This window comes from Hippocampus zosterae, chromosome 18 (assembly GCF_025434085.1).
Source record: "Hippocampus zosterae strain Florida chromosome 18, ASM2543408v3, whole genome shotgun sequence".
Taxonomy (NCBI): domain Eukaryota; kingdom Metazoa; phylum Chordata; class Actinopteri; order Syngnathiformes; family Syngnathidae; genus Hippocampus; species Hippocampus zosterae.
Genome location: NC_067468.1, coordinates 15,761,065 through 15,778,054, shown reverse-complemented (window position 1 = coordinate 15,778,054; position 16,990 = coordinate 15,761,065). Strand labels below are relative to the sequence as shown.

At 48.3% G+C, this 16,990-nt stretch overlaps 1 protein-coding gene across 1 annotated transcript in view; it reads right to left on the bottom strand.

Moving 5' to 3' along the window:
* The window catches only part of si:ch211-196i2.1 (collagen alpha-1(I) chain), a 37,533-nt gene that overhangs the window by 16,456 nt on the left and 4,087 nt on the right, over window positions 1-16,990 (bottom strand). The window contains exons 2-16 of the mRNA XM_052051940.1: window positions 13,474-13,621; window positions 13,040-13,198; window positions 11,835-12,027; window positions 11,084-11,221; window positions 10,852-10,936; window positions 7,858-8,027; window positions 3,177-3,830; window positions 2,767-2,811; window positions 2,495-2,614; window positions 2,283-2,321; window positions 2,150-2,203; window positions 2,026-2,079; window positions 1,289-1,396; window positions 225-278; window positions 25-78 (exon numbers count right to left, since the gene is read on the bottom strand). Coding sequence (XP_051907900.1) covers window positions 25-78; window positions 225-278; window positions 1,289-1,396; window positions 2,026-2,079; window positions 2,150-2,203; window positions 2,283-2,321; window positions 2,495-2,614; window positions 2,767-2,811; window positions 3,177-3,830; window positions 7,858-8,027; window positions 10,852-10,936; window positions 11,084-11,221; window positions 11,835-12,027; window positions 13,040-13,198; window positions 13,474-13,621 — 2,075 coding nt within the window. The remainder of the gene's footprint in view (window positions 1-24; window positions 79-224; window positions 279-1,288; window positions 1,397-2,025; window positions 2,080-2,149; window positions 2,204-2,282; window positions 2,322-2,494; window positions 2,615-2,766; window positions 2,812-3,176; window positions 3,831-7,857; window positions 8,028-10,851; window positions 10,937-11,083; window positions 11,222-11,834; window positions 12,028-13,039; window positions 13,199-13,473; window positions 13,622-16,990) is intronic.

Genomic DNA, 16,990 nt, shown 5'->3' with positions numbered 1-16,990 from the left:
GTGAACATCCAGCAAGATTTGTACCTTCTGGCCAGGTTTCCCATTTTCCCCTCTTGAGCCTTTTCGACCAGTGAGACCCTATGGGGAAAGCGGGAAGGGGAAAAAAAATGGAATAGCTAGAATATTATTTGAGGTAATAAAAATGTAAGTGTGTACATTTCTCACAAGGGCAGAAAAGGTATTTTTTTTACGACAGTGGGCTGCGCAAAAACTTGGGGCCTCACCTCATCACCCTTTTCCCCTTTGGAACCTCGCTCGCCACGGTAGCCCCACGGGCCCTGAAGTCACTCAAAAATAGGACATTCAATCAGTTTCTCATGAACACATTGGACATGCTACGTATCTCTGCGCGTCGTTCCATTGCAGGGGTGTCCAAACTTTTTGGGTTTGAGGGCCGCATGCCGGAAAATGGAAGGATGAAAGGGCCACTTTGTGTGGGTCAAGAAAGCAATTCCATATTGTTTGTCTTTTGGCCAGGTCATTTCATCAGCTTTCCGGTACGGATTTTAAGGCAAATAGTTGAGGCTTTTTCCAAATTCTGTCTCACAAAATAACATCTTAGGGCGGCCCGGTAGTCCAGTGGTTAGCACGTGGGCTTCACAGTGCAGAGGTACCGGGTTCGATTCCAGCTCCGGCCTCCCTGTGTGGAGTTTGCATGTTCTCCCCGGGCCTGCGTGGGTTTTCTCCGGGTGCTCCGGTTTCCTCCCACATTCCAAAATCATGCGTGGCAGGCTGATTGAACACTCTAAATTGTCCCTGGGCGTGAGTGTGAGTGCGAATGGTTGTTCGTCTCTGTGTGCCCTGTGATTGGCTGGCAACCGATTCAGGGTGTCCCCCGCCTACTGCCCAGAGACAGCTGGGATAGGCTCCAGCACCCCCCGCGACCCTCGTGAGGATCAAGCGGTACGGAAAATGAAAGAATGAATGAAAATACATCTTGCTCTGCACTGAACAGCCGCCAAATCCCAACTCCACATTCAGAAAAAAAAAAGAACAAACTGGAGTAAGGTGACCGATTTTCAGTTACTTGACGTCTTCATAAATCAGCCATCGAGTAGAAAAGTGCAAGAACTTATTTGGGCCTCCAAATTGAACTCATTATTCACTGCAGTGTTTTGAAGATAAATCGCATATATAGAGAAAAGGTCAACAGTTCACTCTTACCGACCTTCAGCTTTTTTTTTTAACTAACCTTGCAGCCCATGACAAACGGCCCTCGGGCCGTAGTTTGGACACCACTGCTCTAATCGCTTTCACGTTGAACGTCATATGGAGCCAAAGTACATACCTGTGATCCAGCAACACCCTGTGACCCCTGCTGACCGTCTTCTCCGTTTTCTCCATCTCTGCCTGGGGCCCCCGCTCTTCCGGGAGGACCCCTGGGGCCCCGCTCACCCTTTCAGACAACAACAACATCAACCATATACGAGTAACGTGACATGCCACCTGAGACAACTGTGACATTTCACTCATGCGGAACCAGAAATCATGAATGAACTCGCCATGCAGGGGAAGAATTGTTTCGAGCGGCGTGACTGTAAATCATATCTTCGCACTCTTGTTGTCAAGTCAAAGAGATCGGGTGGAGCCGTTTATCACACAGACGAGGTATCACCCGGATCGCAACGTCTTGACACGAAGATTGTGTTGAGTAATAACTCAGTTTGAAGACAGGTGGAGAACAAGAAGTGATGGATTGACACCCCCCCCCCCCCCCATCACCAGCCCATCACTCAGGCTTGCTACATTATATTACACACTGTAGTGGATGATTAATGTCACACTTTTATGCAGAGGGCGGCATGATGGATGAACTGGAATATATTTCCGGAGGCATATTTCACCTGACGATACTGTACGCAAATGCAGACACACCGATACGTTATAAGATAAGATAAGATAAGATAAGATATCCTTTATTCGTCCCACACTGGGGAAATTTACAGCCTCCAGCAGCAAGAAATGTATGTAGAAAGAACGTATCAAGCTCCCGTATCGTCATCAATTGATGGATTTGCCGCTTACCATCTCTCCTGGCATCCCCGGTCGCCCGCGCTCGCCAGGTTCGCCAGGGGGACCCTGAGTAGAAATAAACAGGAATAGCATTTCAAGAATTAAACCTTGATCACGCCGAGTGGCAATTTCTAACCTGCATGCCAGTCTTGCCCATCTCTCCGGGTGGTCCGGCGGGGCCGTCGTTAATCTAAAAACTCACAGTATGAACATGGTCAATGAAGCTTACAAAAGAGAAAAAAAATAATTTAGCATCCCTGCGTACTTACAGGCCAACCGGCACGGAGTAACTGGTAGAAACCGGTTTGCTGCAAGAAGCAGACACAACGGAAAATTCACCAAATTTTGTCATCCAGAGGCCTCTTGGGGATCGACTGCCGATAAATCCCAAGTATGTACAATAACAACCCACAGACCACCAGCAGAAGCAACCAAAAGAACTTTTAAAATAGTATTTTGGTCCGCCAGGTGTGTAGTGTACCTGGAAGGCGGCCCATTCCTCAGCAGTGTTCCTCCACAGGTACAGGGTTGGTAAACCCGGTGGTCCCGGTGGTCCACGGTCACCCTTATTCCCTGGAGTCCCTTCAGGGCCGATCTTACCCTTCATGAATCACAACTCGGCATTGATCAAAATGTATTTCATGCTGCTGTGATATAGTTCAAATGATCAATAAGGCATATTGGGAGCATTTAGATTCCCAAAAATGTTCCCCTTAAATGGATTTATTGGTGAATATGAGGATGTTCCCTCACCTTATCGCCTTTAAATCCGGGCCACCCAGCTTCTCCATCGCAGCCCTAAAGATAAATGAACCTCGTGAATACTCGAGAGAACGGCGCAAAGGTCCAGGGTTCAATTCTGGCTCCGGCCTTCCTGTGTGGGTTTTCTCTGGGTACTCGGGTTTCCACCCACATTCCAAAAACATTCACGCTAGGCTAGTGGAACACTCTTAAAATTGTCCGTAGGTGTGACTCGAGCACCGACGGTTGTCCGTCGACGTGCGCCATCGCGATTGGCTGGCGACCTTCGTGAGGAGGAGCAGTTTAGAAAACGGGTGGGTGGACCAAGTCCCAAATTTTGCTAGAACATCCACAAAGCAACACAAAATGGCTTCTCTAGACTCCTACGATGCAAAATCATTCTTGATGACGTTGCAACTTACCTCTTGTCCGGGAGGGCCCATTCTGCCCGGCGGTCCAGGCTTCAGACGATACAGTTTGCCATCCGAACCCAGGGCCAGGCCTCCTTCTTTCGATGGAATGCTCATGGTTCCAGATTTGCTTTTGATTGGAAGTTGACCTTGGAGTCTGTCTGGATGGTTGTTGTATGAAATGTTCCGTGTGGTTGTTGGTCCGTCCCGCTCTTCGGCCTTTCTGACAGATGGACTTTGGTAGATGACATGAGAAGAATCGGTCCCATCGCCACTCGAGTCAAAGGGTCCTCGGGGAAGCTTCGGAGGAACAGTGAATACCCCGACCGGCTTTTTGCGGGTATTTCTGCCATCGAGATTAATGATGTCACCGGTTGGTTTTCCTGGAAACGACGATGACGACCTCCCGGCAGGGTGGACCTTTTTATCCGTCGTGATGTTGTCCTCTAGACGCTTTGACGTCACTCCGGGCTTCCCCTTCTGGTTTCTCCCGATTCCATTTTTGAAAGGCTTCCACCGAGGATTAATTTGTCCGCCGGTTTGCAAGGTCAGATCCAAGAATTCGGTATCCTCATCCACAACAAGGTGCCCCGCTGCACCTTGGCGACTTGTTCCCGAGGGCGAGGTCCCATCTCCTCGAGAAGCACCTCGTCGCCGCATCGCATCGTGCTAAGCGATAAAGAAGAGAAAGAAGGTCCGCATTAACATGCGCTCTGACGTTCATCTTCTCTACTTATGGTTAAATTAAAGTTTAAGTTTTCCCCCCCCAGACAAGAAAACAGACCACTGCAGAAGAAACAATGACATCACGGACTGGGAGAAGGGGAAAGCCATCACAACAGAAAGCGATAAATTCATCCATCCATTTTCTGATCCGCTTATCCTGAAGCTGAAGGCTTATAGGAAGCCGTCGCACAGCAAGGGAAGCCGTTCAGGATACGAAATGTTGGAAATCACAACGGCTCGACAGCGAACGCACGTATGGAAAGAGGGAGGAGGCGAGAGCGTGGCAGGAGCTCACCCGTGACACATTGTTGGGTAGCGCATACTACGGAGAACATGCGGTAGGCGCTCAAACAATCGGATCATATTACTCCTGTGACCCTTTGCGTTCCGCCAGAATACTGCAGCATTCATTCATTCATCTTCCGAGCCGCTTGATCCTCACTAAGGTCGCGGGGGGTGCTGGAGCCTATCCCAGCTGTCTTCGGGCAGTAGGCGGGGGACACCCTGAATCGGTTGCCAGCCAATCGCAGGGCACACAGAGACGAACAACCATCCACGCTCACACTCACACCTAGGGACAATTTAGAGTGTTCAATCAGCCTGCCACGTATATTTTTGGAATGTGGGAGGAAACCGGAGCACCCGGAGAAAACCCACGCAGGCCCGGGGAGAACATGCAAACTCCACACAGGGAGGCCGGAGCTGGAATCGAACCCGGTACCTCTGCACTGTGAAGCCGACGTGCTAACCACTGGACTACCGGGCAGCAGTTCGAAGAAATTAATTTTGAAGGCCAGGTGGGACACACGTGAATGGGGGGGGGGGGAGCAATTCAAGAGAGAACAGATGCCACAGTCAGTCGGGGTGAGAGTTGTGCCAGCAAAAACCAGCAGGATTTATTGATGGCTTGGAAAGTGTTTTTATTTTTCAACCCCCCCCCCCAAAAAAAAAGAAAAGAATGAATGAATGAACACAAGATCAACTCTCTCAGGTACTCATTCAACAAGAGGTTTAATTAAGGGCCATGCATGAAATAATCATGAGATAAAAACTTGATGCGCGCTAAGTCCGCAGGTCAGCGTGAGGTGAAGGAAGGGCGGAGGGGGGAGGCCAAAAAGCCTCCCTCGGTGCCTCGAGAGAAAACAAAGGCCCTTTCATGCTTTCTTATCCCGATACGCAGTCAGCCAGCCTGCCGCGCTTGTCAAACTGACACTGGACCCGCCCTCGGCTTATCTCCTGCCAGTCTGTCGGATTCCCATTTAGGATTTCAAGACTTCTTTGAGCCCGATTTTCACTGAAGAGTCTGTGTAAGAGTGGCGTTCCCTTTCTTCTGCTATTAAAAAAAAAAAAAGATGAGCATGTTTCAGCTTGTGTTACGAAAGTTGGATTAGAGCAGGTTATAGTGTACACCAACACAAAAATTTAACATATTAAATTTCCCTTGACACCTCTTGCGATCGACTTGGGACCAGTCCGAGGTTGGACAATCCAAATTGCGTTTCATTCTTGTGTTCCTTTTGCTCTCATGCAAGTCACCAGATAAATTTGAACAGACTTGAAGCTTCAACCTAACTATATTCATTCATTCATTCATCTTCTCTTAGTTCTAGACAGCGTTCGTGCCTCAAGATTGTAGAAACTTGTAGCGGCTAAATTGTCTCTATTGTGTTATAAATGAGTAATTACCAAAGTTGTTCTCACAGCCAGGCGGACCTGACTGAGGTACCGCTTGATCCTCACTAGGGTCGCGGGGGGTGCTGGAGCCCATCCCAGCCGTCTCCGGGCAGTAGGCGGGGGACACCCTGAATCGGTTGCCAGCCAATCGCAGGGCACACAGAAACGAACAACGATCCACGCTCACACTCACACCTAGGGACAATTTCGAGTGTTCAATCAGCCTGCCACGCATGTTTTTGGAATGTGGGAGGAGACCGGAGCACCCGGAGAAAACCCACGCAGGAGAACATGCAAACTCCACACAGGGAGGCCGGAGCTGGAATCGAACCCGGTACCGCTGCACTGTGAAGCCGACGTGCTAACCACTGGACTACCGGGCCGCCCAACCTAACTATATGACATGCTTTATTTATTTATTGAGTGCATCTCACAAATAGTCCACATACACGATAGAACATGTCATGAGAAATCTTCTGTAACCGAGTTGCTGGGAATTCATTTATGTTGATGATTGAAAAAAAATAAAAATACAAGAAACCGGCTCCGCCGTGACCTCGTCAAAGACATTACATGGCAACCTGTATGTGATAATACCCTAACAGGATGATCATTACCCGCCGTCTGTACAAATCTCGACAGGAAAAGCCAGACATTCAGAACGAGGGCAGAAATGTTGGCAGGCTACACCTGGACGGCGTTAATGGTTATTACCCGCATCCCTCCGTCAGCACGCATGCAGCTGACAGATCGACTCTTATAACTTGATGGCGGCCCCATTGAATGGCAACAGTGCCGTCGGCAAGAATGCTATCAACACGCACGCACATGCACACGGATATACAAACACATGCGCCACAGCGCAACGAAAACCTGCTGCTACAAAGGCCTAAATCGAATGACAAGGTCCGTAAATCTAGCCAAGACACAGGTATGCAAACATATTCAGACTGGCTTGGTCTTGCAAGCAGTAATTGGCTGACCTGCTAAAGGAGAGCAAAGGCCTGATGATTTAGGACAGGGTGTCCTAAATCATTGAACAATCTCACCTCACGCCACTAAAAAAAAAAAAAAAAAAGGAGGTCGGCTAAAATAATGATGTTCTCTTTCTCTCTCTCGTGTCAATTGATTGAGAAAACGGGGCCTTTATCATTGAACCAAGCTGAGTTAGCCAAGACATTCTGCCGTATGTATGACATGGCCATAGAAGCATAAAAAGAGCATTTTATGCTTCATTTGTGATGAATAAATATCCCCGGGCACTCCTGATGATCTCTCACAAAAACCCCGGTTGGGATTCAGTCATTGAGCAAAATTCAAAACGGTTTTGATATTGGCAATAAATGGAATCATTAGCATCAAAGCTAATGAGTTCATTGTTGAAAGGCGTCCTGTCACCAGGAACTTTTAACTCCATCCATGCGTGTGATTTTCTGTTGTGATTCCGTTGAGCCTGACATTAATGCCGCCATGTTTTTTTTTTTTTTTTTTTTTTTTTTAACTCTGCAGGACCACCCATGTTCCAAATCCCACTGTTAGTTGGGATCAAAGAGTGAAGCCAAATCCTCAGTGGTGTTCTGGGGATAGAAGATTGGAAAGCATGCATGCCTGAGAGGTGTGTGGGGGTGGGTGGGTGGGGGGGGGGACGTTGAAATATTTGTATACATAAAGTGAGCCGACTCCGCCTCAGGCCAAAGAGCTTTACGAGGCCAAACCCCAAACAGTAGCGAGTGACTGCAGCCACCGTCGACGTCAGCGCGCACGCGGCCCATGTGGCACCGGTTAGCCGCGTCTATGCACAATCGCGTAACTCTGTTGAGTGACGCGCAACACTCTGCCTTGGGTGAACGCGCTTGAAGCAATGAAGTCCATTTTTGGAAGATCCAGAAATGAACATGATGCAGTTAAAGCTGCAATGGACGAGAAGAAATTTGTTTTTAAGTCCAAAAATGACCACAGTTAGCCACAGTTATACAATGAAAATAGTCCAAGACAGTTGGGGTTCTGGAATAATTTACACTGCGGCCTTAAAAACGTCGAGTAGAGCTGTAAATGGGTAAACATCGACGATGCCGTCAACTGTGCATCCCAATTGACACGCCTGCAAAAACAACTCGACAAAGAACAATTTCAGCACCGCAACTCCACAGGTGAACTTGCGTTCCGCGAGTCAACACCAGACTTGCACACAAACACACACAGAGCATTACACACACACAAAAAAAAAAACACAGTTGGCCTCCTCTACTCTCTCGATTCAGCGCAACTCTCACACAACGCGCTTAACTAGAAGCAGTTCAAGGCCTACCCGTCTTTGGCCCTGCACATAGCGCCCGTCTTGATCCAACAGCAAGCATCCGAGGACCAGGCACCATCCCAGAGGAGAGAACATGACCGGAGAGGAGACACGGCGCGCTTCTGGTTTGCACTTCAGCTGCGTTTCATTCAGAGCAACGTGCAGACCTCAGCACAAGAGGTTGATCCAGTGCTCGCTTAACACACCCACAGAAGGTGCACACCCCTCTTCACTGCTACCAAACATATATTCTACCTTCCATACACAATAGGCATTAACAAATAATCCTAAAAAAAAAAAAAAAAAAAAAAAAGAGCTGGGGTCGTCCGGTTTTCACAAATTTGGAGTTAAGCGTGTTTTAAGTACTTGGATAGATTTCTAAGCAGTTCTTAGAGCGACGGCAAATGACGTGTTGTTCTTCCATTCAATTAAGCAGAAAAAACACATTTGAAGGAAACATGAATACATGAAAAGCGCATTACAATCGAATGATCTGAAGGATTTTTTAAGACCCTCCAGAAACACGAACTGCTCTCACATCTGGAACAATTTAACTTGCATCTCTTTATAATTACTCAACTTTTTAATCCAATCACTGCAGTCGAATGATCTATTGGTGGAACTAAACTTAGACGAAATACACTCCGTGACTGCACCTTTCCTTCTTTTTTTTTTTTGGGCAGGGGGCAAAGAGACCCACTAATGAGATAATGTGAAATGTGCCCTCCTGGCCGGGTTTCGGTTGAAAGCAAAAGGCTGCAACGATCTCCAGACAAGATTAAGGGGAAAGGAAATTCACCATACGCACATTCCGAGAAAAATCCACATGAGCGCTAAATATCACCTTGCATTGGCAAACGCACGTCTTGATTTACTAAAGTGGCTTAAAAAAAAAAAAGAAAAGAACCCTTACGCCGCTAAGTCAAGTATTGAGTGGTAACCTTTTGCAAGTATCACTTCAAGTCAAGTGTAATAGGAGCTTAAAAGAGGTGCCCTGCGAGGAATGCGCGAGAAATGAGCCGGAGCAGAGGAAAGCGGATTCAGAGTGGAAAAAAAAAAACTCGAGACGTGCGTTTTTGGGCACTGGCAAGGCAAGAAAAAAAAAAAAACAAAGAAAAATCGGACCTTTCCATTGGACAACAATTTCGAGGGGTTGATTTCCCTTTTAAGCCTGCGGATGTTCAATCCCGCAAAGATCGCCTGGACTAAATCATTCAGTGAAGTGCGGTGAAACAGGCGAAATCATTATTTTCCTTTCAATTCATCTTTTTTTTTTTTCATTATCCACGCGACAGATTCTGTCAACAAGCCACTTCCTCTCGTACTTGGTCATTTGAGGACCTCGCCTGTAATTATTTCACAATAGGGGCAGTCGTTTTTTTTTTTTCCCCCGCAGAGGTCAGGCGTTACTTATGATGGATGGCGATTGGCTCCCAAAAGAAAAAGCCTGACAGTGTACAGAGCGTTCTCAAGCGTGGCATCTTGAAGATCTGGATGAAACCCGCACTTTCCTCAATGTAATCTTAAAAAAGGAATTCTTTGAGTAATTCTGGGGGGTGTCTGACTAGAGCTCGGCCCATTCGCAGTCTCTGACCAGCCCGAGCGAGGTCATTTTGAAGTCAAAATACGTCGTAATCGCTGCAGCAATTTTCATAGAAATTCATGCAGGCAAACCGCCCCCCCTGCAACTGTCATGCAATCGTCAAAGGCGCGCCAGCATATCTCCTCCATCTCAGCCTTCTGTTGCCGGGAAATAATTTGTTTTCTCAAACATTAGCACGAAATGTCATGAGCTAATAAAAATAATGATTGATATCTCTCCGTTTTGGGGAAACATTTAAAGCCGAGTGTGGGTCGGGCTGAAAGTCCACAGTCAGCGCCGACGTGATGTGACGTGTACCAGAACCAAAGTTCACCGCTGACAATCCGTAATATAGTCTTGGAGGCTGCCAAGAGATGACCACAGGCTAAGCGCTCTAATCCCACTCTCCTTACGACCCGGCGAGATGACTTTGACCCGGCGCTGACCTCTTGGCTTTCACCAGCTTGCCCCACGGGCAACTTGGTCGCAAAAGCAAGCACAAGGAAACGAGCAAATGAAAAGAAGAGCGTAACAAATGAAAGCGTACGTTTGTATTGTTGATCAACCAGTTCTGGATTAATCATTCGTCCTGTGGCCGCGCTGTCCTCCATCAAAGCGCGGTGGCCGAGCATCGTCCGGTTAGCCAAAACGTGACATCATGCTCGCACAAGTAAAACACATACAAGTCAGACTTTCTACCCCCCCTCAAAAAAAAAAATAATGTGGTTTAACATCTTCGATGCACACCGGAGGAGTACGCATTAGCCGCTCTAGGCTCAAGTCTACCCTACCGAGACCACCTGTCAAGGGGCCGGTGGCCTCACACCAGAATATGCATCAAAGTCAGGAAACCTCCGGAATACGGCCCTGGGTCAGAAATGTTACGCAACCAAAAGACAAAAACAGCAGACCTTAATGGAGGAGAAATATTCATTCATTCATCTTCCGAGCCGCTTGATCCTCACTAGGGTCGCGGGGGGGTGCTGGAGCCTATCCCAGCCGTCTCCGGGCAGTAGGCGGGGGACACCCTGAATCGGTTGCCAGCCAATCGCAGGGCACACAGAAACGAACAACCATTCGGACCCACACTCGCACCTAGGGACAATTTAGAGCGTCCAATCAGCCTGCCATGCATGTTTTTGGAATGTGGGAGGAAACCGGAGCACCCGAAGAAAACCCACGCAGGCCCGGGGAGAACATGCAAACTCCACACAGGGAGGGCGGAGCTGGAATCGAACCCGGTACCTCTGTACTGTGAAGCCAGCGTGCTAACCACTGGACTACCGGGCCGCCCCCATTGTGAACTTGAACTCACTTATTGGTTTCATTGAAGATTTCCGAGTCTTCATTCTCATGGAGGTCAAGTGTGAATTTGGCACGCGGGAGTAAAAAGTATGCGAGAAATGGACCTACGGTGCGTCCAAGGGCGAACAGTAACTCATCCTCGGGGTGCCCCGTCGGCTTGTCGAGGTCATTCGAGGACAACGGCAGGATCTGAGAAGAAACAGACTGCGCTTCAAAAACCACACATAGTTGGGGATCGCGGGTGCTCCGTTTTTGTGGCTTCTGCCTGCGATCGAGTCATTTCTTCACATTCTATATTTCCCTCCATTGTCCGGTGCAACAGCCTTCTTTTCTCACCTCCAAAGCGTCAAAATCGTGCAGGGAGGGGGGAGCTTTGAAGGCGTCGCCCCCACCGCAGCGCGGCGGGTGGTGGCTGCAGTGCTGCCGAGCAGCCTCCGGGTTGTCCATCAGGAAGGTGAACTGTCGCAGATGGCCCTGCAAGACACAAAAATCTACTTTAAGACAGGGGTGCCCAAAATACAGCCCGGGGGCCACTTGTGGCCCACCGTCCATTTGTGGTTGTGAATGTCGAAGCCACACCGGGTCACCCTTTGCAGGGGCCTACAACCGCAACGTCATCGACGGATAAATTGGCTGTCGCGTGGTTGAATATGTTGGAAAATAATCCGGACGGGCGAGTTCGGCAGTTGAACGTTTTGATCCAGGTCTCATTTTGGAATCTCACTCTGTCTCGGGTTGTGGCTGATGTGTGCACAGTTCCAACCCCCGCAGGAGTATCACGGCTTTGCCAACCTCAGACAAGCTAGTGCATGCCACGCGGCTAATAAGGCTACAGTACATCAAAAATACCCCCCCCCCCCCAAAAAAAAATTCATCTGTCAGCAGCAGAATGGATGAATGCCTCCCTGCGGCTTCACCTTTAATCATTGAGAAGTCAATCCGGAAGCCTACCGTGCCGGAACGGTTTCACACGATCATATCAAAACACAACGGTACCGTTTTCCCCATCAACATTTGATACATCCGTCATGATCGAATATATCGCTCATCTTATTCATATTTCTTTTTTTTTTTGCAGACAACTTACTTCGAAGGGAGTCTCAAAGCCTTCAATGACGCCGCCGATCATGAAGAGTCCATCGGTTTTGATCCCCAGCCCCCGGTTGACCCAGTCCACAATCTCCAGCACAGCGCAGTCCACAAAGATCGCCACCTGCTGGCCAGACACGCTGACGGCTATGCGGTGCCACTTGCCATCGGTCAGATCGCGAATGGGGAACCTGAGGAAGGAAGAGTTTTCGGATTGGTGCAGAATCAAGATGATCTTGTATGACGTTTTCAAAAGAAGAAAATGTGCTGCAAAGAACCATTGTAGGTTTTTCGCCCCTTATAACCATAAAATGTCAATCATCTATTTTTTATTTTTATTTTTTGCAATCTGGCTTGGCGCATTCCCTCGCATGGTTTTTCTTTTTATGGGAACGCCACAGAAAAGGGTCATTTGGATATTTAGCCTTTTTACACCTTCAGGCCTCCTTAAGGTGATGACCACATCACGACCCCTTTAAATCACTCCGCCGATGCCGCAGGCCGTGTTGGGACGTGCGGGTATCCGCTCGTCACCTAAGAACTCCATCGATCAAAATCATTGGTGAATACGACTCCTTGAAATTCATCTTTTGGAGCATATTGCAAGCGTTTCTGTTTGTGAGCGTTGGTTAGGTGTGGCCAAGATACAGCTTGATGCATGACGGCATGATGCCCTCATCTATGGTCACGAGCTATGGGTCGTGACCGAAAGAACGAGATCCCGGATACAAGCGGCCGAAATGAGTTTTCTCCGCAGGGTGTCCGGGCTCTCCCTTAGAGATAAGGTGAGAAGCTCGGTCATCCGGGAGGGGCTCCGAGTCGAGCCGCTTCTCCTCCACATCGAGAGGAGCCAGATGAGGTGGCTTGGGCATCTGATTCGGATGCCTCCTGAACGCCTCCCTGGTGAGGTGTTCCGGGCATGTCCCACCGGGAGGAGACCCCGAGGAAGACCCAGGACACGCTGGAGAGACTATGTCACCCAGCTGGCCTGGGAACGCCTCGGGATCCCCCGGGGAGAGCTGGAAGAAGTAGCTAGGGAGAGGCAAGTCTGGGCTTCCCTGCTAAAGCTGTTGCCCCCGCGACCCGGCCCCGGGATAAGCGGTAGAAGATGGATGGATGGATGGATGGGCATGATGCCTTTGGAGGATCCTGCATGGGCAGGTTCTCCAGACTCCAGGTGCGAAAGAAGAAAATCGGGCTCACTCGTAGTGCCGTTGTTGCGCTCCGGTGAGGATGAGGGTGAAAGCGCTGATCCGCAGCTGCAGCATGATATGGCCGTCCGGGCTCAGCGCGGTGAACACGCTGCTTTCGACTCTCTGCGGACTCTTCAGCTGCACCAGGAAACTGAACTCGTCAGCAAACCTAAACGGCAACATTTGATGTCAGAGGCGCCGGTGCAGTCGGAGATGGGAGTGAAAATAAGAAAACGCAACATGGCTAGGCATGCACTAGATCACCTGGAAAAATATTGAAAGTGAGTCATCAAATATCTCAATAAGAGCCAGATAAGAACATTTAGCCAGCTGAAGCAGTTCTAACGTTGATCAAATCATAACCACACACACACACACACACACACACATACACACACACTGACGATGAGTTAAGACGACTTGCAGCAAGAGATGAAGCCATACCCTTCAGTGAAGAGCTGCGAGAGAGGGAGAGCCAAGATGGAGTAGTGCCCCACCTGGAGGACGGGGCACCTGCCGTCCTCCACAATCACGGAGGTGTTTTCGCTCTTGGCGAACCGAATGGAAAACTCCCGCAGAATGTTCACCTCATCTGGAGGGAGAAAGAGCGGTTCAATAAACGGCCAAAATGAATTTGTTGCACAATAACACGTGGACAAAAAATGGCATCGTTTGGGCAGTATACGGCGGCCCGGTAGTCCAGTGGTTAGCACGTGGGCTTCACAGTGCAGAGGTAGCGGGTTCGATTCCAGCTCCGGCCTCCCTGTGTGGAGTTTGCATGTTCTCCCCGGGCTTGCGTGGGTTTTCTCCGGGTGCTCCGGTTTCCTCCCACATTCCAAAAACATGCGTGGCAGGCTGATTGAACACTCTAAATTGTCCCTAGGTGTGAGTGTGAGCGTGGATGGTTGTTCGTCTCTGTGTGCCCTGCGATTGGCTGGCAACCGATTCAGGGTGTCCCCCGCCTACTGCCCGGAGACGGCTGGGATGGGCTCCAGCACCCCCCGCGACCCTAGTGAGGATCAAGCGGCTCGGAAGATGAATGAATGAATGGTCAGTATACTTTGAACGTGCACTGGGAATGAACGTGGGGGGGGGGGGGAATGGAGCTCGTTTTAACATTGCGCAAGGTGGCGAGAACAGAATTTTCAAACATCTTTTTCAGATCAAGTCCGGGACTTTCTGCAAACTCATATTGATTAATTAAATCAGGAAGAGGAGTATCTCAATTGTCCAAAGACTCTCGGGTCAAGAATATGGATTGCAAGTTGAAGAATGATGCGGCTTTTGATGAACTTGGCCGTTTTCAGAATACGCTTGGGAAGCTTCCAGCTTGCGTGAGAATAAAATGAAATATGAACCAGAAAGTTCAACCTCCGAAAAAAAAGAGATGAAAGTTCTGAGTTGTTACTGCAGTTGATGTTGAGATGCGTTCAATTGAAGTGCTGCTTTTCCAGAGATCTGCTCTCCGTCACAGTCACGAGACCCAGGTGGCAAACACATGCTAAAGACGATCACTTGCGGGCAATTCCAACATACTGTCGAGCTTAGCACGCTGTGAACAGACCACTTACTAAAAAGCGGAAAACCACTTATGGACTCATTGACTTTAAAAGCTCAGAGGACACCGGGTATACTTTATCCTGTTTAAGGTTTGAGTTTTTTTCCTTTCCCCGATGCCAAGGAACGTCACACTGTTTTACCATTGAGCATAAATAATGGGGTAGCAAATATGCTATTTCCTGCTCAGAGCTGCAGCTTTGAGGAATTTAAAAAAAAAAAGAAAGAACATCTTTTGGGGATTATGCAAAGTGCTCCTCATCACATGAAGAAGGTGAGAGAAGACTTGAAGGAATGATTACAGGGATGAAAATGAACGCATTCATTTTCAACATCAATGTCAACTGTTGGGCGATATATATATTTTTTTTTGCGTCGGTTTATTCCAGTGGCCCGACGAGTTGTAACCCTTTGGTGGACTGGCCGCGTAACCAGGATGCCCCACCCTGTAATTGTTCCACATTCTGATGCTGACGTAACTAATTAATTAATTCGATAATTCGATTAATTAATTAATTAGATTAATTAATTAGATAATTAAATGAACGGTAGTGGCCCGGTAGTCCAGTGGTTAGCACATCGGCTTCACAGTGTAGAGGTACCGGGTTCGCTTCCAGCTGCGGCCTCCCTGTGTGGAGTTTGCATGTTCTCCCCGGGCCTGCGTGGGTTTTCTCCGGGTGCTCCGGTTTCCTCCCACATTCCAAAAATATGCCTGGCAGGCTGATTGAACACTCTAAATTGTCCCTAGGTGTGAGTGTGAGTGCGAATGGTTGTTCGTCTCCGTGTGCCCTGCGATTGGCTGGCAACCGATTCAGGGTGTCCCCCGCCTACTGCCCGGAGACGGCTGGGATAGGCTCCAGCACCCCCCGCGACCCTAGTGAGGATCAAGCGGCTCGGAAGATGAATGAATTAATTGACTACTTAATTAACTAATTAATTAGTCAATTAATTAACTAATTAATTGAACGGTGGTTGTTGGTTTTTTTTCTTCTTTCTTCTTTCTACCTACATTCTTGCCGCTGGAGGCTCTAAATTTCCCCAGTGTGGGACAAATAAAGGATATCTTATCTTATCTTAACAAAAAAAGCAAGGCTCCCACAAAGGCTTTATCGTTGCCAGCGTCCCACCGTGAAGACTGGCCTATTAACAGGTTTCAGAGTCTAGCGGAGGACTGGAGGAAGTACAGCAAATGCCCCAGATGGAGATTACAGATGTGTTTGTAACAAGGCCCGGGTGGATCAGCGGACGAGTCCGGCTCGCGGAAATCTTCAACATGCACTCGACTGCAACGGCACAAAAAGTAAATGTCCCGGAGGGAGAAAGGAGCGTCATTTCTTTCCAGGAACATACTTCAATCCAAATGTTCGCTAAGGGGCGCGTCTTGTCATGTTTTGATTGATGGCCTTTTCATCTTACACTTTTCAGTATGTAGTAGTTCTCATGGATGATTATCTACTGTATGTGTCTAAGGCATTTTATGTACACCATGAGAATTTTTTTTTTTTTTACCCTATGCCTTCGTTTCAAAAACCGAAATTTGAAACTCCATTTTTGAACGAGGTCTCATGAGTTGGCCATGACGTCTAATCACCATTTAAGACGATAAACAGAGACAGTCCCTGCTTCCTGCCATATTCTTCCCTCTTTTTGGCCATCGACGCATTCTGCAAAGTACTGCTTAAGAACGCTGGAACCAGTCACGGGGGAAAAATAAATTCAACATGATGTTAGCACCGACTATACTAAGGAAGTGGGAAGGAAATCCCACCCCGGAGGTTTATCGCCGCAAAGTCGCATTGCATTTGCAGGATCGTGTCTTCAAGACACGGTAATGGAGAGCCGCACATGTGAGTTTGCCTCGAAAATGCTTTGACATGTCACTCACTGTACTTTTACATTGGCCGTAAGTCACTTTAATGGCGAAAACATCATCCTGGGGGAGCCGGAGGGAGGGTGTGAAATCATTTTGAACAGCTCCATAAATCAGCGGCAATATGACATCGTCTGCAAGAATCAGCCGTGACTGAACAGCATTCTTTTCGCACAATGTCTTGTAAGCGTCAAATTTGCCTGTCATCGATTCCTCGGGCAGGTTTTGATTTTTGATTTGCTTTGTTGCCCCCCGGGGCAAAACGTCATCTAAAATGTCACGTCTTCGAAATAACTTGTCTAATCCGTGAGGTGTGCGGAAAAGCTTCCACCGTCGACCACCATGCACGGTGAGCACTGATGTTACCGCCAGGACTGAAACAAAAAAAAAATGGAACACCCAGCTAGGCTGGAACACCCAGGCAAAACGCTATCATAGCCGTTGTGTACCGTTGTGTACAAAGTGCTGTACACGGAGCAAAAATAATCCATACAACAATAAATTAAGAATGAAGACAGTAGATAAAGATGATTT